The sequence below is a fragment of the Gopherus flavomarginatus genome, chromosome 24 (assembly GCF_025201925.1).
Source record: "Gopherus flavomarginatus isolate rGopFla2 chromosome 24, rGopFla2.mat.asm, whole genome shotgun sequence".
Taxonomy (NCBI): Eukaryota; Metazoa; Chordata; order Testudines; family Testudinidae; genus Gopherus; species Gopherus flavomarginatus.
Window position 1 is genome coordinate 12544755 of NC_066640.1, and position 23309 is coordinate 12568063.

At 44.3% G+C, this 23309-nt stretch overlaps 2 protein-coding genes across 6 annotated transcripts in view; one reads left to right on the forward strand and one right to left on the reverse strand.

The window, feature by feature from the left end:
- Window positions 1–322: 322 nt before the first annotated feature.
- Window positions 323–10992, reverse strand: GAMT (guanidinoacetate N-methyltransferase). The gene is made up of 6 exons (XM_050933934.1): window positions 10619–10992; window positions 5806–5951; window positions 4308–4371; window positions 3181–3248; window positions 2053–2163; window positions 323–1483 (listed from the first exon to the last, which is right to left on the reverse strand). Exons 1-6 carry the CDS (start codon window positions 10800–10802, stop codon window positions 1343–1345), a joined length of 714 nt encoding a protein of 237 aa, XP_050789891.1. The 5' UTR covers window positions 10803–10992; the 3' UTR covers window positions 323–1342.
- Window positions 10993–14280: 3288 nt separating this feature from the next.
- The window catches only part of DAZAP1 (DAZ associated protein 1), a 34964-nt gene continuing 25935 nt past the window's right edge, over window positions 14281–23309 (forward strand). For 2 of the 5 annotated variants that reach the window (XM_050933919.1, XM_050933917.1), the window contains exons 1-2: window positions 14281–14472; window positions 23043–23083. In XM_050933919.1, coding sequence (XP_050789876.1) covers window positions 14441–14472; window positions 23043–23083 — 73 coding nt within the window. In that variant the 5' untranslated portion in view covers window positions 14281–14440. The remainder of the gene's footprint in view (window positions 14473–23042; window positions 23084–23309) is intronic. The other 3 variants (XM_050933916.1, XM_050933918.1, XM_050933915.1) reach the window with 2 other exon arrangements.

The following is a 23309-nucleotide window of genomic DNA, read 5'->3' on the forward strand; positions in this document are numbered from 1 at the left end:
GACCATGCATCTGTACAGCCCCTAGCACAATGGGGTCTTGGTTTGTGGGCTCATAGTCTACATTTAGGCACCTGCTTTATCTAGAATCTTGCCCAGGAATCTTATTAAAAGGCTGCGGTCTTTGTGAAAATGGGACAGGACTAGAAAGCTTCTAAGCCGATCTTAGGCTGCCTACATCAGGACCACAGGAGATGCTGAAGAGTAAACAGATTGGTGATTTGCTACCAGCACTTCAAGCCATCTGTAATGAGGAGCACAGAGCCTTTGCAGAGTTACACATGTGCTTATAAAAAATGAAAATAAATTAATCTGAAGTCTCAGCTGTAGATTGAAATCAATTTAATGTCTTTAGTGTTCGTATTAATAGCATGTCCACCACATCTGTGTACAGAGGTGGGTAATTATTCATGTAGTGGTAAACTTCCAGGAAGGTCATAAGAATGTTACCAAAATCTTAATTAAAAACAGGCCATTAGTCAAAAATATGAGAAGAGATTCCCACGAGATTTGCTCTGGGAGTTGTCTGAATCTCATTTAATTACGCAAATACAAATATCAGGCTTTCAGAATTAAGCTCTGGGGTGAAGGGTACTTTACTCAGCTTGTCATGGAGAGTCAAGTCTTGATTTTTTAAAAAAAGGACAGTGTTCCACAGGGAACCTAGATTTGGAAATCCCTCGTTCAAGTTACCTACAGTCCCCTCCTGATTTTTACTTTAATCAACATCTGCGGAGCCTATAGCTACAGCTCTGAGCGCTGGTCAAACCCCGCAGTAAAAACATTCTTTAAAAATGTAGGAGGAATGTCCCAGATCCACAGCCAGGCCATCCCACAAGGGGTCTGCCCCCAAGACAGTTTCTTTGACCAAATAACACCTAGCTCTGACCTGGTGTCTTAGAGCCATAGATCTGAAAGCACTGTGGGGAGAAGGGGATAATGATTTATTGTGGATGGGGGCACAGAGGGGGCAGTGACTTGTTCATACGCACCAGCAGCTCAGTGGCAGCGCTGGGAATAGAAGGCAGGCATCCTGAATCCCAGTCCTAGCCACTTGGCTCCTTTGTGGTGCAGGATCCACTACCGACATGCTAGTTCTAAACTGTCACAAACTTCCAACTGTACTTTCCTAAATCCTCCTTGCCCTCCAGTCTTCCTGGAAAGTCCAATCGATATGTTAACGTTCCCTCATTAGTACTGTAAAGCGACGAACATTTCCTCCCCTCCCTGGATTGTCAATAGCCAGTCCTTGATTTCGTTTTCACTCCTGCTGGCAGGATTTCTTCTCTTGCTCTTTGTTGCAGCAGCCAAGCGAGCGAGATGGGAGTGGGTGCTGGGTGGCTGCTCACTGTTTGAGGATAGTGGGCGTGATCATCTTGTGGAAGGAGTAGTAGCGGCAGTCCTCGGGTGGGATCAAGTCCATCACGCTGGTGCTTATGTTCTCCTTCTTGAACCCTGCCTCCATCAGGTGTGCAACTTGAGTCTCCTAAGGGAGGGACAGGTGAGACAGAGACCAGTGAGGTTCTGAGCCACCTCTCCCTGAGCACAGAGTCTGATCCTCAGTGAACGCGACACCTAACCCTTTGTTTAACTGGTCTGGTTACATTGAAATGACTCTGCCCCAGCCACTAAGATGGCTGAAGCTTTAGAATGGCCCTGGAAAAACACCCACTGTACTCGATGATGCTTCTGAAATGTATCCTTCAACTGGGTCCCGCCAAGCCCTACTTGTCTACGGTTCCTTCCTGTTCATGTTACCACCTGCCTGTTATCTAGCTGTGCCATTTACCAGAGGGCTGAGGACGGACCTGCTTTTCTGTGGATCTAATCCAGGCCTGTAAAACTCGTGTGCTCGTTCGTGTCTGCAAACCAACTGGCAGGTGCAAGGCTAAATGCAGCTCTGCGCCCACAGCCAGGCAGGTGGTAGGACTCTGGTATCTGAATGCTCCTGTCAGCAGCCGCCTTGGGTGAGTGAGAAATGACTGCAGGGTTTGGCACCCCCTCGCCTGCAGTCGTGTCTGCTATCAGGCTCTCCAAGCCTTTGCCTGTCCTCACCTCAAACATCTTCTCGATGTCCGTGTACTCCGTCTTGAGCAGCTCCCCCCAGGACGTCAGGTTGCAGTAGGTGAGCACACCGCCGGCTTTCAGCAAGCGGAAAGCGTGACCCTGTGGGAGAGGGAAACAAACCAGAGGCTGATGGGATTTAGGGGCTGGCCTAAACACCGGGCTCCTCTCTGCCCCTTTCTGGGGCAGGAGCCTTCCCTCCGTAGCGTAGGGTTGACAACTTGTAATGTTTAAAAAAACGGATTCTCCAGCAGGAGTGCTGGAACATTCCCTGCCCCGCCTCTTCTCCTGAGGCTCTGCCTCCATCCACTCCTCTTCCTTTCCCCTCCCCCCACTGCTTTCCCCCTCCCACCTACCCCTGCCAGGAGGGACTTTTCTGGGGACAGCTGAGTAGGGGCTGGAGTGGGTGATGACCTAGTGCCTTCCTGCTTGCAGTAACTGAACTTTGGGTGTCCGGTCAGTAGATCTGACTGGACACTGTCAGGTCCCCTTTTTTACTGGATGTTCCAGTCAAAAACCAGGCACCTGGCCGTCCAACTGTAGCGTCTGCCATCTAGAACAACCTCCCCATATGCCGCCCCTCTCCATTTCCTTTCAGAGAATCTCTGAAAGCTTCAATTGTCCCTTGCTAGGGTCGGTCCCTCTCCCACATAACTCCAGCAAAACACTTCTTGGGTAGCGTTGGTAGGAAAGATGCCCCGGAGACAAAGGGGGGCTATATGCAAAAATCCCACATCCCTAAAACACCCTGGGCCCCAAAGCAGCATGGAGAAGCTGATGGCTGTAACATAACAATGGGCAAGGGCTCATCCTAGCAAGTCCCTCAGGGCTGGTGCCATCTCATGATGACTCCCGTGTTACTTTGGACGTGGGCTACAGATCTAACTCTCCAGCTCAGAGAGGCCGTCTCTTCCTCTGGGGAATTACAGTCCTGACCCTGCCCGGTGATGTGTCCTCAGTTCCCAGAGAAACCCAACCAGAGCCGAGAGTGCTCAGCACCTTGTCTGAGCAGGCCCCAGATGACTGGCGCTGCTGCAGAAATGCTAGCAGGGGGCTTGCAATATGCAGATAATGAGTGAAGAACGCTGCTCGCTGGAGAACAGCAGCAGAGTCTTTTACCTTAATAAAGCTGAACTGGTGGGTGTGCCAGGTTTCTGCTGAGAGGGGATAGGTATCATAGAGGATGCCTGTCCAGGAAAACCGAGGGAAATAATGCATTAGCTGCAAGAAACGCTGTAGCATGGACTGGGAGCATTTAGTTGGGCTAAGATTCCTCTTCGTAGCTGGCTGCCTGGTGTGTCCTCCCCCCCACTCGCCAATACATGACATTTAAGTCACATGCATTTGATAACACCAATGTTGGTGATAGCTTCATCGTAACGAGAACAACGTGCTTTCCTTCTGCCAAGCTTTGGGAGCTGGGCTAAGCTGGCTAGCTGAATTTCATCCCTCCCAATTCAATGCGAACTAATGAGGCAGCAGGGCCTAGCGGGCAGGGCACCGAGCTGGGAGTCAGGAGGCATCAGTTCTATTCTTGGCTCTGCCACTGCCCTTGGGCAAGTCACCTCCCTTTTGTGTGCCTCAGTTTCCCCTCCAGGCCTTTGTCCTGTTGATTTAGACTGTAAGCCTTATAGGGCAGAGATTATCCCTCACCGTATGTGGGTGCACCACCTAGCCCAGTGGGGCTCTGGTGCTCTATCTGGTGCACTAGGTCACACAGCCTCCCATGGAGCTAATGTGCAGCTCCTCCAGCAACACATGGTTCTTAAAGTTCTAGGGTCTGATTTTTTTTTCATAGAGCCTGAGCAAGGTCAGCTCTCTTTGAACTGGATGGAAGTTTCAGGTGCTCAACACCTGTGAAAATTAGGCCACCTGGTATATTTTCCTATGGATGCATGGTCATTCCTACTCCTAGCATGAGTAAGCTGAGGTCCTGTTCAGAGTGGGTTTATGTAGCACCCTCCTATGGAGTATATAGCTAGAGCCTCTGATTCATGCTCCATTTGAATCCCCCCATTATCTAATGGCCACACAGAGTCCAGAACATTTCAGGCCAGAGCATGTGTCACTCTAAATACTGCCCACTAAACTAGGGCTTGCTGGCTCTGGGGTAGTTTGTCTTTCTCTGGGCCCCTGATCCATGGATGTTGTGGAGGTCCTCCCTGCCCGGCAGCCTCCTTCCCCAGAACCCACCCCTGGGATTCCAATGATCCCTTTGGATTTTTATTTCAATCTGCTTCCCTTACCGTTGAAGTGTCCATCTGGCAGCGTCGGCGCCACGTCTTCCCACAGCCCCTTCAAGGGGACGACCTTCAGGCAAGACAAGGAGAAGTCACAAGATGGTACGTAGGTACAGATTCTGATCAATGATTAATTAAACAGGGAATAAGAAACACCCAGGGAACGGGGAGGAAGGAAGAGTTGGCTCAATTTCCACTACAAGCAGCATTAAACTTGGTTTCCGCTTAACAAGCCCCGATTAAATATGAAAGTCCAGCTCCACAATGGGTGTACGTCGCTGGAGCATGACAGCTTCAAAGGAGCTAAGCTGATCTGCACCGAGGACTGGGCAAGAGAGTGAGTGTGTGTGTCTGAAGACTAGCATTTGCAACTTCTAACACACAGATATTGAGCCAAATCCCACCCTGGTGTAATTCAAGTCCAAGTTACACTAGGGACGGATTTGGCCTAGTAAAAGTATGTGTAGGGGGGCCCCCACAAGTGAAATTCAACCCCACTGGAGTGGCATCCGTGTAACCCAGGGCTGATGTGGTGCCTGTGTGTGTTAGATTAACTGAGGATCCTCTACCCCAGGGGTAGGAAACTTATGGCATACGAGCTGATTTTCAGTGGCACTCACAGTGCCCGGGTCCTGGCCACTGGTCTGGGGAGCTCTGCATTTGAATTTAATTTTAAATGAAGCTTCTTAAACATTTTAAAAACCTTATTTACTTTACATACAACAATAGTTTAGTTATATATTATAGACTTATAGAAAGAGACCTTCTAACAACGGTAAAATGTATTACTGGCATGTGAAACCTTAAATCAGAGTGAATAAATGAGGACTCAGCACACCACTTTGGCAAGGTTGCTGAGCCCTGCTCTGCCCCAGCAAGTGGACTCTAATACACTGTGACTGATTTAAAAAACGGGTTTATGGTGCATATTAATAAACAACTTGATAGTAGTGAGTGTGCAGGAACCGTGTGGGGCCAGCCTTCTCTTTACCGAGAGAGTTCATGGTTTGCTTAATGGAATGGTTGTGTGTTGCTAAACTTTTCTTCTGCTTCCAAGTTATGAAAGTTTTGGTTTTTTGAACTCTGGTTCCAAGGGTTTCCTCATTCAGCTCAGGGAAATCTAGAGGGTAAGAAATGGGCAGAAAGGCTGGCCTAGTGGTTAGGGCACTGGGGATAGACTCGCAATCTGGAGTCAATTCCTGGCCCTGACAGTCTTCCTGTGTCATCTAGCCTGTGCCTCACCTCCCCAGCTGTAAGATGGGGGTAATGCTTTAGGGAGTGGGAGGAGGGACAAAATCCTTTACCAAGTGCAAGGCGCTCGGAGCCTGGTGATAAGGGCTTTATATGGACACAGCTACACAGCCAGAGATTGGGATAAGTCCGGCCCCCCCATCCCAGGCCATATTGTGGCCCTTTGATGCTCCCACCGGAGCTCAGCTGTAGCTACAAAGGTGCACGGAGTCTGCAATGCATCCTTGTCTACAGCGAGCGGAGCTGCTCGTACCTTGTGTGGCTGTTTCTTGGCCCACTCCTGCAGCCTCTGGAAGACGCCCTCATTGCATTCAATGATCCAATGCTCCTCAATGTCAAACTCTTCCAGTTTGGTGGCAGCAATGGCCATGCCAAACCCCACTTCCAGCACACAGCCGCCTGGGAAAAGACAGGTCACAGCCTGGCTACCAGTGTTCTGCAGGCACGCTTGGGAGTTAAATGACAGCTGTCTTGATCGCAGGATACAAGGTAGCTGGTCCCTTAGTCTTCTGTGCTGAGATACAAACCTGGGAGGAACTGGCTGGGCTGGTATAGAGCCTTTCACCTATAGGTCACTGGTGCGGGTCCAAGCCAGGCTGCTAGTGACCAGCAGTCATTACTGTCCGAAGGCTTTTTGGTCTTGCTGTCTGCCCACCCAGCTGGCTCTAGCTGGGTCTCCTCTCTCGGCAGTCTCAGCAATGGGACCAAGGACTGGATGGGCCATGGAGACTGAAAATCACTTTCAGCCCTAAAGGAGGTCCCTCCAGGTCAGGATGGGGTCACATCAATAGGGTAGCATGCAGGGGAAGCTTGTCTCACCTCTGCATGTGGGACCCATTCTCAAGCCAGGGGATTTTCATGCTCTGGCCCCTTTCATTAGCACTAAGTTAACTTGGAAAAATGACTGAAGATCAAGGCAAGCTGTGAATCAGCACCAAGGGGGCTGCCCAGCCGGCTAAATCAAAGCTGGATTGGAAAACAGGGTGCAGTGATTTGTTACTTATCTCCTCTCACTCTAGCCATGTCTCTGTCCTCCTGTACCTTAAACACAAAACCTTCCTCCTAACTCATGGGTGTCCTGCCTAACTGGATAGAAAACCCAGCAAATGTGTTGGAAGAGAAAAGGAGATAAGGAGTTTGAAAACCTCTGGAAGGCACAAGATCCACATGGCTTGGCAGGCTAGAAAATGAATTCATCAGCACAGGTATGACTCAGTGTGTGCAAACTCCCAATCAGTGGGTGTAAGTCCTACCACTGACCCACTTTCACCAAGGATGTGATGGCGTTACTTCCTCCAGCAACATGCAACCCTGTAAAATCCTTGAATAGGCATGAATGAAAGGAATTTTCTGCATACCTTAGTCCTTTGGTCTATTGTCAGTCACCTCCCAAATATAGTCATTATTTTATTCTTAAGGGGACATTGTTGGGTTAAAATGTTACTTAAACATAAATATCCTCAGTCATCCAACTATTAATCCCTGAAACGATTAAAACCATACAAGAAACTACTACTTCCCCCCACCCATTTATACTGTTTCTTTGCTGGTAGAGGGAAACTCAGTTTGTCAGTTTCATCTTTGTTTCTAGTCAGTTTCACTTTTCTCCTCATATGGTCCTGATCATGCAAACACCTACCTGCAGGCTTAACTTTAAACATGTGACAGTTCCACTGATGGCAAGGGGACTGCTTGTGTGCTTGTATAAGTGCATATTCAGGATCAGAGCCTAACTGTTTGGGAGGATGCTTTGAAAATGTAACACTGGATAAGTTATTACCCTATTCTGGCCCTCGTGCATTGGAGTAACAATACAATGGCTGGAGCTGCACAAGCCTCCAGGTAATGTTTGAATCCCTAGAGACAGAGGACTGCCAGACCTGAAGAAAAGCTCTGTAAAGCTCAAAAGCATGTCTCTTTCACCAACAGAAGTTGGTCCAATTAAAGAGATTCCCTCCTCCACCTTGTCTCTCATATCCTGGCACAAACATGGCTACAACACCACTGCAAAACAGACTGGAGAAAAGCAGAGGTCCAACTCCTCTCTGACAATGGCCATCACCAGATACTTCAAAAGAAGGTTCAGAAATTAACCTGCCCTTGGAGAACGTTTCTTCCTGACCTCCATCAGAGAGAGGTGAGTTTATGCTCTAAAAGGGGTTATCACCCTTCTAAACTTTGAGGATTTTTTCCTCCAAAACAATTTTTAAAACCCATAATACCGGCATTACTTATATGAAATGTGGTTAGACCTTTTCCTAACAAAACCAAACTAACCTGATCCCTCTGGGCTGTTTCTCTGGTAACAATTCACTGCTTGTAGAAATACCCTACAAATCTCCAGGTGACATGTTTCAAGAGCTTTGGGCCTAAACCACAGCGTACTGAAGTCTATACCACACTTGGTAAAGCAACCCCCATCCTTTCTAGTATTTATACCTGCTCCTGTATTTTCCACTCCATGCATCTTGATGAAGTGAGTTCTAGCTCATGAAAGCTTATGCCCAAATAAATGTGTTAGTCTTTAAGGTGGCCCAAGGACTCCTCGTTGTTTTTGCTGATACAGACTAACACGGTTACCACTCTGAAACCTGAAGTCCATGTGAGTCGTTCCATTCATTTCAATGGGCTTTGGATCAGACACTTTGTTTTTAAATGAAAAGTAAAGTGCAAAGATCAAGGAGAGCACCAGAGGGTTCTGGTAATTTAGCCCCTCCTCCCATGAAGAACTGCAGATCTCCCTGCCCCCTCTCTTGCCCCACGGATAAGTCTGCAGCTATTTGGAAACCCGTCTTCTATTACACAGAGCACAACTGTTTAACACAGCTACTGTTACAGTGGAGCTATTCTTAACCTGGCCTCTAGTGAAGCATATGAATTGGCCTGGCATTTACAGTTAAAATGTGCATTGCATGACCGAGAAGAGTGAACACCAAGGACAATGGACAATTATATATGCACTGTTGGAGTTCTCTTGACTTTAGACTGAAAAGCTACAACAGGCCTGATTTTCCCCCATAATGTTACCTTCAAAGCAGTGCAGAAATCAAATACTTTAAAGGCATCCATGCAGAATGAAAATCCAAAACACTGATCTGAAGTCTCGATCCACCTGGGCAAGCCATATTTAAAGTTTAGTTAGGGGACAGGAACCGCTGCACTGATGTACTCAAACACATTTTTCCCCTCTGGCTTCCATTGCTCTTTGAATCACGGAGCGAATCAATTCATAAAAAGCTGACGATGACTTTGATATGCTAGCGGTAAGTGCTGCTAACAATACACAGTTACATGGGCAATTATTTCACGGGAAGGTTTAAAAAATAGTCTGCTTTTGGCTCTATGCTGGGAGCTCAGCTCCTTATTTAAAAGAGGCTAAAGAGTTGTATGTTTTATTTAAACACCAGTCCTCATAGAGGGAGGAAATGCTTGTTCCATTATCAATTCATTTCAGGATACGCAAAGCCCAGCTCCTATTTGATAAAGGAAACAGAACTTTCAATTTTCTAACATGTAGCAGCTTCTCTTGTGACGTTATGAGTATAATATAATATCTCGTTGAAAGGTGACAGGGCCAGAAAGAGTTAATTAACTCACCTCACCGACTGACCTGACCCATGGGTGAACCTTAAGAACTGGTTAGCAAGATATGTAAATGAACAGAGCTTTGAAATGCAAGTCTGCATTGTTAGAGGTAGAAGGGGAGGTGTTTGCTCAGGTCTTGTGATATAAGCAAACAAGTCTTGTCTATTGCTATAGTTTTAATTCAAAGATCAAAAAAGGAATATTAGCATTTATGATGATACTTGAGTAAAATAGTATTATTGTCTATGTGTCTCTTTGAAGGTTGTGGTAACCTGTATCTGAACTGTTTACTGGATAAATTACTCTGTGCTAATTGCCAGGATGTTTGGGAGAAGGAGTTAAGCCTATTGTTTTCTCAGGCCGAAAGGCTGTTGGAAATGTATAAGAACCCTGGGACACGATCCCGCTTCATCTCAGATCTGCTTTGGGTTTCAAAAGGGGGAAACCTTAAGCCACAAGGATTGAGATCCCCAGTCATTGACTGGAGCCACCCTGAATATGGAAATTGGACTATAACCTATGGACTATTTCTAAAAGGACTTTTGGCAACTACAAGCTCATCTCTGCTATGCATCTGAACCTCAAGAATTGAATTCAAGTCTGTCTGTATATTGATCTTTTAACCAACTCTCTCTCTTTTCTTTTTAAATAAATTTTAGCTTAGTTAATAAGAATTGGCTATAGTGTGTATTTTGAGTAAAATCTAAGTTATAATTGAACCTGGGTATGTGGCTGATCCTTTGGGACTGGAAGAACCTTTTCTTTTATATGATGAGATAAGATTTTCAGGAATCATCATCATATCTGACAGGAGTGTCTGGACGGAGGCCTGAGGCTGGACACTTTAAGGGAACTGTGTTGTTTGGATTTCTAAGTAACCAATGAACTACTATAGAAGCTGTTTTGTGCTGGTTGGTAAATCTAAGTATTGAAATAACCACCAGCATTTGGGGTTTGTCTGCCCCATTTTGTTTGTTCACCCTGATTGAGTGACCTCAGCTGGCTCCCACGGCAGCACCCTCACAGCCCAGCTCATGTTTGATAAAGGAAACAGAACTTTCAATCTTCTAACATGTAGCAGCTTCTCTTTAACACTATCAATCGGTGCTGTGAACAGTGCAAAGGGATAATCAACTGAAGCAAGATCCCAAAAGACACGTACACCCTCAGCCTCCTCTGCAGACTGCTCTTTATTTCATAGTCTGAGCTGCACCTTAGACTAAGAACATAGCGCAACATTAATTCCCAGGCTAAATCGCTTTGTTAGCTGTTCCCAAATTTACAAAAACCTTGGGAAGCTTATCTCAACTAACCCACAAGAAGCCCCAATTCAGACAGCGTTCCAGAGTGGAAAAGGACAGAAAACACTTGAATTCAGTTCCAACTAAAATCTCTCTGAATCCCCACGAGTGCATCACAACTCCTAGCTGCTGCCAGTACTCGCCCCCCTGCAAGGAGCTGGGACCTCAGGAGTCAGTTACCTTTGGATGCTGCTACCGTAGCCAGCGAATGCATGTAAGGGGTCTCCCACCTCTCCATCACCGGTTTGCCCAAGATCTCTAAGTGGGTGTCCGTCTGATTGAAGCCAGCGTCTGCCTCCTTCCAGGACGGCTTGCAGTTCTCTCCCTGGAGGAAGATGGGACGCGCAGCCTCGGAGGAGCTCATGGTACTGCTGGTACTCCCCCCGCAGCGGAAAGGCCAGCAGGCTGAGAAGGGGAGAGGAGAGAAAGGGGCCCCTGTGAGCTCGCCGGCTTTATATAGGCAAGCCAGCACAGGCTGCGTGCAAAGCAGAGCACAGGCCACTTCTGGGTTATCTGGGCTGTGGGCCCGAGCATGCCCAGTGAAGGGTGGGAGCGGAGGAGGGCAGAGATGTGAACGAGGAGGGAGGGACATCTGCTGATGCCTTGGAGAAATGCACTGACACAGATCACCCGGGCGCAGCGAAAGCGGCTTGCGAGGAGGCGTGTGAACAGCGCCCTTCCACTCCCTCTGTGAGCAGGGAAGGAAGCAATCTTTCCTTATCAGCCCGTCCCACCCGTGGAGCCAGCTTCCACTCACCGCAACACAGGACACTGCCCAGCACATGGGCTTATTACCTGTACTCTACCCACTGGGATCAAAGCAATTCTCTTCTCTCAAAACAGAGTGCGCTGGTAGCCTAACCCTACGCCAAGCGCATTACCTATGCAGTTGTCAGTTTTGTGCAAGCCATCTGCCTACAGAAATACCACACCACTCCCAAACTCGGGTGTGTCCGTGCATCAGTCTTTCTCTGTGAATTTTAATTCTCTTTGCCCTAACCCCTGAGATAGAGACTATCCCACAAACGCTTACGGGTATGCTTAACTTTACTACTGTAAGTAGTCCCATCGACTTGGTAGTAAAGTGAATTCTATCTTTGCAGGATCCAGGGATAGGGCCATAGTTTTTGTAAGTGCTGAGTACCCACAGCTGAACTCAGACAGAGTTTTGGGTACACAACACTTCTGCCAATCAAACCCTTAAATATCCTTCTGGGATTCAGCTAGAGCCACTAGATGTCCCTGCTTCTCTATTATCAGGAGGGCGAGCCGGGCATCCCTGCTGTGTGATTTTTTCAATAGATAGAAAGTTAGATTTCCAAAAAACAAAACAAAAAACCCACCTCAAGTGTGTGATTTTAAATGTCACATCGAAACCCACATAAGCAAAATCCTTCCTCCCAAAAGAGAGAGGTTTTCAATAAAACTGCCTTAGACTTAATCCAAAATTAGAATGTTTTCCTCCCGAAGAACAAGATGTGGCAGGTGCATGCCAGAAAGATCAGACACTTGAGTAAAAATAAATCTGCAGAAATAAAACACCACTCCCAAACTGTGCAACATGTGGGATTAAATTGCCTTTCCTGCCCTCTACAGTCTGGGAGCATGTGTAATCCCATGGGCAAATTAGTGATAGAAAGGAAAGACGGGGTGTCATGTGATTCATAGAAAGCTACAGAATCATAACGCTCCCAGACTGCTAGGGGACTAATATACAGCAATGGTGCTATATAAATACAAAACTAAATAATACTAGTTAACCAGGGCTAGGTATCATTCTGACATTGAAATAAAACCACTGGCTGCCTGTTACAGTATCATTGGCTTATGCTTTTCCCTTGTGCTGCACACAAACACAAGCTATCCATGCACCTATGGATGCTGGACATATAGGTCTTCTATGGACTCAAGGCTTGTCTACACTTAAAACACTGCAGCTGTGCAGTTTCAGAAAAGATATACTGGCACTAGAAAAGGTTCAGAAAAGGGCAACTAAAATGATTAGGGGTTTGGAGAGGGTCCCATATGAGGAAAGATTAAAGAGGTTAGGACTTTTCAGCTTGGAAAAGAGGAGACTAAGGGGGAACATGATAGAGGTATATAAAATCATGAGTGATGTGGAGAAAGTGGATAAGGAAAAGTTATTTACTTGTTCCCATAATACAAGAACTAGGGGCCACCAAATGAAATTAATAGGCAGCAGATTTAAAACAAATAAAAGGAAGTTCTTCTTCACGCAGCGCACAGTCAACTTGTGGAACTCCTTGCCTGAGGAGGTTGTGAAGACTAGGACTATAACAGGGTTTAAAAGAGAACTGGATAAATTCATGGTGGCTAAGTCCATTAATGGCTATTAGCCAGGATGGGTAAGGAATGGTGTCCCTAGCTTCTGTTTATCAGAGGGTGGAGATGGATGGCAGGAGAGAGATCACTTGATCATTGCCTGTTAGGTTCATTCCCTCTGGGGCACCTGATATTGGCCACTGTCGGTAGACAGGATAGTGGGCTAGATCGACCTTTGGTCTGACCCGGTCTGGCCGTTCTTATGTTCTGTACCGCTTCTAGGAAGACACAACCTACACCGCTGGGAGGAGTTCTCCCATCGGCACGGATGGGTTGATGGAGGAATTCTCCCATCGCCCTAGCACTGTCTACCCCAGCGGTTAGGTCGGTTTAACTGGGTTGCTCAGGAATGTGGATTTTTCACATTTGCCTACATTTCAAAGTTTTGCTGGTTTAACTATGCTGGCTTAGGGCTGGTCTACGCAGAAAACTTACATCGACATCACAAAGTCTCTCAGGGCTGTGGAAAATCCACACCCTGATCAAGTTGTTAAGCCGATCTAGTCCCTGGTGTAGACAGTGCTAAGCCGGTGTAACTGCAATGATGGGAGAGCCCCTCCCGTCGCCGTAGTGAGTGTCTACACTGAAGCGCTGCAGTGGGGCAGCCACTAAGTGCAGACTTAACCTCAAAGAGGCAAAAAAAAACGTAGTGACATACAGTTATACCTGTACAAAAGTGCTTATGCCGGTATAGCTGTATCTACAGTAGGGCTTTTATTGGCATAACAATGTTGATGAAGTATTACACCACTGACATCGTTATTTTGGTTAAAAATCACATCCCTTTGTGACAATAATGATACCAGCACAAAAACTGTGTGTAGACCAGGCCCAAGTCTAGGCACAGGCACACTCACACCTTACTAAACACCCAAGGACACCCCTGCCCCACATAGCCCCCTCCCCCCCGCCTGTACACACCATGCTATGCACACACTCTGACTGCGTCTACGCTGCAAGTGCTGTACTGCAGCTATGGCGCTGCAGCATAGATGCTTCCTACACAGACAGAAAGGGTTTTCCCTTGATGTAGTTAATCCACCTCTCTGAGAGGCTGGAGGTAGGCTGACAGAAACCTAGCTGAGGTCAACCTGACCCCCCAGTGTTGACAGACTAGTAACTTATTATGCATTTTTTTCACGTCCCTGATCTATTTCTATCTTTAAGTGTAGACCAGGCCTCACTTGCAAACAACTTCCCTGCCAACCACCTATTCCCTTTCACACGCTAAATCTCATGCATTCACTCCCATGGGCTCTCCCACGCGTACGCTCCTTAGCACCTACATGGCCTCTCTTTCTCGCACGCACTGCCCTCTCGCTCTCTCCTGCCGGCTCGACCCCGCATGGCTGCCGCGGAGCTGCACCACGCGTTAGCCAGCCCGCGCTGGACTACGTTTCCCGTCGTGCCCTGCGCCTGCCGCGCAGGCGCGCTACGCCCTTTCCCCTCAGCCGCTCGTTGGGCGCGGTCCCGGAGACCCCGTAGCGAGGCCAGGGTGCACGCGCAGCGGCGGTTGGCGGGCGGCGCTGAGGGGAAGAGGGGGCCGGAGCCGCCGTTGCGCAGCTCGGGAGGGAAGCGGAGCCCGTGACCTTCCGCTGCCGCCGCCGCCTGGGCCTGAGGGAGCCGGGCCCGGCCCGGACGCTGCCTGGAGCCGCCGCCATGAACAACGTGGGAGGCGCTGACGAGATCGGGTGAGGGGGGGGGCGGCGGCTGAGGGGCTCCGGGGGCTCCGAGCCGTTGGGGGGAAGGAGCGGGGCTGGGGGGTTCAGGGCGGGGAGAGCCCCCCCAGTGAGGGGGCTGAGACCGGGCAGTTCGGGGGGGGTGGGATATTGCCCCCCCCCGGGCTGCCCCTGGCCACGAGCTGGCGGCTGACGCCATCCTGAGCCCTCGCGCATCTCCTCAGGGGCGGGGGGTTCCCCTCCCTCCACGTGCCGCCCGCTCCCGCGCCTCGCCGGGGCCTGGCGGCTGCAGGTGCTTGGAGCCGGGGCCCAAGGTCACAGGGGCTCGCTCCTCCAGGCCGTGAGTCGAACCGTCCGCGGAGCCCGGGAGCATCCCCGGGGGGGCGGGGGGGGGGGGATCGCAGCCTGTGAGTGCTTAGCCGGGTCCCGCCGTGGGCTCAGCGCAGACATACCACGAGGCGGGTGTCATGGGACCAGAGCAGCTGCGCCGAGCTCGCTCTCACCTTGATGTCGCCGAGGAAGATGCGAAATCTGCTGGCAGCCTTGCCCCAGGGCAGGGAGCCCCTGACTCATCAGGCTGTGCCCGCATAGCTTCCCCCGTGTGTCGGGAGACGCACACGGAGGGTGAACTCTACACCCGACTGGCAGGACAAAGACGGAAACAGTCTTTTTATCTTCCCTCCTAGAGACGGGAACCTTGTACTGTGCCTCTGTCCGTCCCTTCCACCCACAGGCTTCCACAGATCAGTTTCACACTAGGAATCTTGAATGGCTGGATTTAAAAAAGAGAAGTTCCACTTGCTTTAAAGGCCTTCTGGGGACTTCAGCTGTTCAAATAGATAATGCCATGTATGGCTCCCCATGGATTTAAGATTGCACTTTATATATTTTTCCATACACTGCTCAAACATTTACAGTATTAAGAATCACAAGACAGTGGCCGGTGCATGGGCGAATTGACAGAAAACTATAGAGTATCTTTATACAACACTGGTTGCCAGGTGTTTTGTTGTAGTGAAATGTAGCAACAGTTGACAATGAATTTTTCCACCATGATAAACGGTTCATCTTTGTAAAAACTAAAATATGCATAAAATCATAAACTAAAACCTAAGAGTACATTGTCCAGGACTATACTCCTAGAATGGTTCATCTATTGTGTCCCTCTGTGTTTAAGTTCTGAACTATCTCAGAAGTACAAGAGATGTAATAGTACTGGATGTCTTGAAAATAACTTGTCTCACTGAATGGTGTTTGCCCCTTGGGTTATGTTTACTGCATTTGCCTGTTCTGAAAGTATTATTTTTGTGTCCTGAGCCCCATTTACTGTTGAAACTAATTTATGAGATGCCCTCCCGTGGGAGGGCATTAACAGCTGCATTTCTCAAAGTGACTAATTTGTTGCTCTGAAGTAACATGTTTAAAACAAGCTTCTAAATACTGGGCAAAATATTATGTTAACTCACATTCTGGACAATGAGCTTGTTGTGGATTGCAAATTGCTCATAATTTCACTCCCTGAGTTTATATTTAGGTGTGGAAGGATCAGATTTTAGTTGGTAAAAAACAATAATCGTTAATTTCTTCATCCACTCAAAAATACTTAGAAGGGAAAGGTGAAAGAAATAGGATATGTTGCCATTTTAGACAGCTTACTATGGTGTCAAGTCTGTTTGGCGATCAACTAGAAATTAATATTAAGAAATAAAATTTTTATTTTGGAAGCTGTTACAAATCTTCTGTGGCTGCCAAATTGACTAGAGTATGAGTCTTACCTTCTAATGCAAAAATGTAAGTTGATAACATTTTTTTAAAACTTAGAAACAAAATATGTGGGGGTAATTGAACTGTCAGCATTATCTTAAAAGAAGAACATTTCCACGCTTGTTGAACTAATTTGTATAGTGGGGAATATTGAATTGACACATACTAAGAAAAAAGTTTTCATATTTTTGTTCATCAATTATGTGTTCCCAGTAGGCTAACTGCTAAAGTTGATACGTGACATCACTCTGGAGAAACAGTTTTAAATATTTATGGTATTACAATATGTAAAATTAAAAAAAAAAAAAGAAAAATAAGACCAGAAAGATATTCTGGGTCTGCTGGACTTAAAACATCTAATTTGAGAGAGAGTGTCTGAGAATGGAGTAGTAGAGTGCTTTTCCTGCCTTTTGATTATTACGTCTGACATGGCTTCTATTTTCAAATCACGTTGCTGCTCCTTGTGTCTTGAGATTTATTACTTTAGCTATCTATACTTCATGCTTACTGCCAGATATTACAGTTCTGACATTCATGGAAGCCTGGTAAACTCATAGAATAAAATATTATTTTGATTAGTTCACTGTCTTCCCGCTGTATTGAGAAATAGGGTAATAGTAATGAAGGGAGGGGAATTTGTGCCATACAGCACATGGAATTTTAGTTTTGTAAATTTGGGCTTTATGGTTGAAAGTATTTAATACCTGAGTGTATAGTCTCATACTGCTATGAGCCCCTAAGACTTATTCTCACTTGACTACTGGTAAAACCTGCTTCTGTTGTTTCATACCATATTGGTTATGATTGCCTCTATAACTGAAGGGAAAACTACATGAGATTCCAAGGCAAATCACCTAGGTGGATGATACATTATACACATAAGGGCTGTAATCCCTTGCACTAGCTGGGGCACGGAGAGATTTTATGGATACTGTTCACTGCAGTTACTACTTAAACTACTGTGTGTCTAAGAAAATGGTGTACTCCTGGAGGACTCTGCAGCCTACTGAAACTACATTGAAAACAGCTGATGTATTCATCAGCTAGGATATTAATTGGAGATTTAGTTTAATAAGTGTCTTTCTGTTATAGTTAATTCAAAACTTTCACATTGTTGAAAGTTTCAACTGTTGTGTAATATTTCTGCGCATAGTTAACACATTGATTCCAGAGGTGGGATGGAGCTGCTGTACATGTCATATATTCCTCCTCCAATTGTATTGTCCCATGCAAACTACTCTGGGATGAGGTGAAGCATGCAAAATTTCAGAACAGTCTGCTTTGTTTGAGAGAATTTAACTTCAGCCTTACTATGGGTTGATTACAGCAGCTTCATAATGTCAGTTGTTATATATAGCTTTGTGAAAACACTGAGTTTTTGTCTGAGAGAAGTACCCTTGCACAATACTTGAATTGACAGCAAGAGTTTACTAACTACCTGTCCTTAAGTGTTTGAACAAGCAAAGCTTTAAATGGCCAAGCCTCAGCTTGTGTAAGACTAATAAGAACAGGTTGATGATGGTATAAGCTAAATGTTGCAAGATGAGCGATCCTCTTGCACTGTCCTTTCTTTCTTAAATATTTTGCTTCTGTCAGCTTTCCTTTATATTGTGCCTATATCCTTGTTTTAGGCAGGTCGGTTGGTTAAATAAGGTTTACTTTTGCTCAGTATATTAGAATCCATCCATCACAGAGCCGCAGGCTAAGATTGTCTTGGCTTTTGCCATTCTATAGTATAGTATGCATATAAGTGCTCTATTTACATACAGCTGCTGTAGATGACCTTAGACAACCCTTCTTTTTTGTTTGAATATTTGTCTGTGAGGTGGCTAGAAATAATTAATAATGGAGCTAGAAGGTTTCAATGGTCATTATTGAGAAGGCAAACTCCCTGCAGTCAAACAACTAGATGGTCTGTCCGAAACTCTCAGATGGTTTTTTATTTTTATATTCGATAACCTGGCATAGAATAGTTTTATGTGGCTGGATGAAGAGCGTTTTGCTAATCCAGAGTCCTTGGTTTAAAACTAAAGCTAAACTCGTTGCCTTTTTTATTTATAATAAAATTTAATTGTGAATATTTTAATACACAAAACTACTCTAATTTATTTAAAAAAAATCTTTGTGTGGTTCCTTTAGACATTGTTAGAAACTTTGTTTTTCACAGAATAGGTACAGCATAGGAAGGACCAGTGAAGGCCATTGTGTGTCTGTGTATCTCTTTTGTGGGGACCAGATCTAAAGAAGAGTGCAGTTCTCATCTTGGCCACTTTGGTGAGACTGCTAGCAAAACTGTTTTTGTATCTGCCTATGGGCAGTTGGATGGAAAGAACTTTGCTTCACTCAGATAACCAAATAGACCATCTGGTGGTAGGCTTTAAAGCCTTGTCAAACCCAAAAAATGGCATGTTACTCGAAACTGTTGCCAGCAATGTGTGAGTTCCTTTGAACTGATGCTGCAAACATGTCAGTGCCTAGAGACAGGACAAAACCATTTTTAGCACCATTGTGGAAAACATTCTCAACATTTAAGCCTTGTTTAATAGTATCTTCCAGGAAATCTCCCACTATTGCGAACTACTGTTGGTGCAGCTTCACTGGTGTTAACAAATGGTGGGCGTGCCCAGGCATTTTTACTTTTGTATCATTTAGACCAGCTTTTGGCAGGATTGGGTTATATGGCAGTTAAAACACTGAAGCCCTGTATACATTGGTATCACTGGTGGGGCTGTGGTAATGATCATTGCCCCCAAAACAATTTAAGTGTGGATGTAGTCAGTGTTTCTGTAAGAGTGCTGAAAATTGTCCTTTGTACTCTGATAGTCGTTTTCTGGACTGGTCCATGTGAACCCACTGACAACTGTTCTCAGCAGCAAATCAGTTTTCTAGTGCAGATAAGGCTTATGTCATTGCTGATCTGCTCCATCTACGAACCAGTGACTTAGAGGTGAAATTTGTGATCTGTCTAGGCAAATTTTAAAATACCATTTAATAAGATTAAAATTGGTACAATATGTTCATCATTTTTAGACTCTGAAAACCTAAATTCTTAAAGCATTTTTATTTACTATCATTTGCTGAGCAGCTGGGGTAAGCTTGAGATGTCTTGGAGCAAGTTGGTGTACTGTGTGTTTTAAAAAAAAAAAAAAAAAAAAGGGCAAGAAAAATTTAAATTACAACTCCTGGAATCAAATTTTAGCTCCTGAGGCTTGACTGCAGCCTTTTTCTAAACTGCAGTACCTCCCCGGAGCACCTAGCTCAAGTGAACAAGTGAAGTCTATGCTACCACTACTAATCTTCTGTACAGCAGAATTATCCAAAATTCCTGATGCTTAATTACTACTGCACCCACAACTCTGTAAATTGCCACAGTTAAGCTGACTGGTGCCTTATGGCAGCCATTGCTAGTGAGTAGCTATTTGTTTAATAGAGCCAGGTTCTTCTGCATAAAGCAGATGAGGAAGTTGCAATATTTTCTCTTAGGGTAAAGTAGCTCTTTTTTTATCTATGGGCTGAGAATGGGAAAAATACAAATGAAACTTTCTCCTCTCATTGGGAGACTTTTTTCTGACTTCAGCTGAGCTATGGCCATACACTGCACTATAGCAAAGTGGAAAACAAAAACAATAGATCATTTCCTCTTTTCTCTGGAGAAAGATCATGAAAACAGGACATTTTCTTACGAAGTAGACCTCCCTGTCATATTAGTGTAAACTCAGTTACTTACTAAAATATAACTGGTGGACCTTTAAGATGCTGCTTCTGAGTAAGAGGGCCAAATGTTGGGATGGCCCTAAGTTAGCTTTTAATTATGGGATGCACTTTTTGTATATGTAGGTTTTTCTCAAATGCTAAAATTGATATGCATGTGCATACAGTTGCAAATCAGGTAGTCCAGTGTCTGTGCACAAATAGAAATTTTGGGGCATGCTGTAACATGGATAACTTGTGGGTACAGATTTAGATGCTGTTTCTGAAAACTTGCAAGAATTGGTAATTTTTTATAGTCATAGTGTTTTAGTCTATAACTTCCTGATATACAACAGGCATGAGACTGTCCTCACTTGTTACTTTTAAACTATATCATAAGGTGACATTCTAAGTATGGTTTCACAGTTCAGTATTAAGGAGTTTTCTGGTGGTTGAGCTCAATCCTAGAAGTCAGTACTCCAAGGTTCATTTTCTAATTCTGTGTCTGACTTTCATGACTGTGGCTGGGTCACTTCTGTTTCACATTTTTCAAATCACAGGTGGATTAATAACTATTAAACACCTTGATGAACTCAGATGAAAGGCATTGTGTGAATACATATGTCACTGTCATGCCTCTTGTCTTTGTAACAAAACTACAAATTCTGACCAGCCAGCATACCTAAGCAATGCTTTTTGATTGGTTTTCAAAGCTACCTGTTGTGACAATTTTACTAAAACTAAATACCATATTTTAGTATTCTAGATGTTCAGTTCATAAGATGAAACGTGACCTGCTGTGTTCTGTTTTTAAAGTAAGGGGTCACACAATTTAACGTTTGCCATTTGGTTTCAACTGCAGCAATATTATTTTTCATAAGTTAGTTAAGATGGGCTTGTCTTCTTTACCTAGTGCCTGAAGGTTCCTAGGAAACACATTCTTATTACATCACAATCTTTTTTGAATGTCACATTTCATATAAACTTATTTCTGGAAACTAAAATAATTTAAGAACTTACTAATGAGTCTGAGTGTCATTAATTTCAAGTAATTTTTTTTAAAAACCTCATTTCTAAAGTAGGGTCAAACAAAACATGATGTGCTGACTGCACAGCAAAGTTTACAGAATTACTAGACTATGTATTTTCCTTGTGTGAAAGGCCTTGGCATTCTGTTCTATTACCATGAAGCAGAAATCTTTGCTATTGATTTTATGTGGAAGGTGCTCAGATACTATGGTAGTGGGTAGCAGTATGTAAGATAGTTTTATACTATGGTAAGAGCCTGTTCGGAGAAAACTCAGCATAAATTTCCACTTTTATTTGATATCGTGCGTTTATTCTTCAAGCAGAGAGACTACCATACAAAAATGGTGCAGTCTGCAGTCTTAGACTGCAAATCATTAATTTTGTTTTTCAAAAATTAGCTACAGAAGGATCTTTTTGTAGACTGACTGTCAGGAAGACTTTGAAACTAGCAGAGCCTAACTTCACTGCTCTTTAGTTTTCACCGCAGTTAACAAACAACTTGATCGAGATACTGTCAGGTTAGATGTTCCCTAGAATGATGTAGTTATTGTGAAGATGAGCTTTCCAAGACCTAAAGACCAAACAATAGAAATGTTTCCCTGTTTTTTAGGCCAGTACACATTTAAAAACTAAACTTTCCCCTGCAGTTTTTAACCTGAACTTTGTAGTTACTTTTCCTTTCATTTATTAACTAGAATCTGACAGTAACCAAAAATGAATCTGACTTGTCTTCCAAGATAAGTGAAGTAGCAACATATAAGTAGCAAATAAATAATCACTTTTAATGTTTTGTTCGCTATGTAAGAATTTTTTTTTATGGATTTTTGGGTCTGACTTTGTCTGTTTTTGATTTTGGGGAGCCCAAAGACAAGTGGGTGTAACGCACCTAAAGGACCAACTCCAGCTCTCTGATTTGAGAGTGGGGGAAAATTCAAATGTTGTTCTCTAAGTTTATAATTAGGTCAAAGGAAAAGCGGTATACAGAAGTTCCAGGTGATTGGAATTAATGATACCTGAATTTTTCATTATTGCGTCTAGTTCAACATGCTTTAAAGTGAAACGTGTCTTTTAGTCATGATTCCCATTGAGCTTTTACCATATGGCACACAAGAGAAATTTGCTATACCATTTCCCTATGTGTATGCATTTGTTGCTTGACATTTGGAAGTTGGTACAAGATAACTTTAGTAATTGAGGTGGAATAAATTTTCATACACCAGTAGTTTTAAAGATAATCCCTTGAAGAAGGAAAGGTAAAGTGAAGTACATTAGAGAACTTGGGAAATCTGCTATAACATTTATTCTTACAAAGGGGATACAGGGACTGCAGTATTTGCAGTGTTTACATATACCACTGGATACTCTACAGTTATTAAAATCATGTTATCTAGTTGGGTTGTTTATCCTTCTTAACAATTTTGTATGTTGCATTCATCATTCAGTGTTTAATGGGTTTATTAGAACAGTCACACTGGTTCTCTGAGCTTATTCTCAGAGAGTCAATGCAAAATCCTATGCACTACTTCAAACCCTTAACTCGGGAATAAAATGATGACTAGATCCTTGCTCATACTCTCTGAACCATGGGGATTTTCACAACATGAACAATCCCACTTGGCCTCAAAAAGTAGATAAGTAAAGATATTTGGTGTTGTCGTCTTTCTTCTGGCTATTTTAATGTTGTTAGACATATATTTTCTTTTATGAATGTCAAAGCTATAGATGTTTGATTTGACTTCTGCTTTTCTGGCATATTTCCTATCTGCTATTTCAAATCAGAATAAAATATATTCTTGGTATAAACGTGCAATCCTATACCTGTGGGGTGCAGAGGAAATAATACTTCAGTGTTTTTAAATCTTTCACTATACTAACAGTATGTAACATATCTGAAGATAATCTTGAAATAAAAATGGAAACTTAAAAGCAAAGGAGAAATGCATCTTCATTGAGTAACAGGCCTTGAGTTCTTCAAAGTATGCTAAAATACTACATTAGCTAGATGAAAGCACGAACAGGCTGTATATGTTATTAGTTAAAATAATGCATGTTTGATTCAGTCCTCAGACTTTAACCAAAATATTTTGTTTGAATTACAGAAAGTTGTTTGTGGGTGGCCTAGACTGGAGTACAACACAAGGTAAGTTATGTATTCTACTACCATTATACCAAAATATTACAAAGGACAAAACTTTATACCTCATACTTTCTTATAAAGTAATGTAGTTGTAACATCTCTGGAAAATTCAATTGAGTCTTTACTACTCATCTTCGATTTTGTTGCTTTTTAATAAATGACGATAATAGAATTCCTGTAAAGAAACTTATGTTTCTGTCCCGACTGTGTTATTCATCTTTACATTATG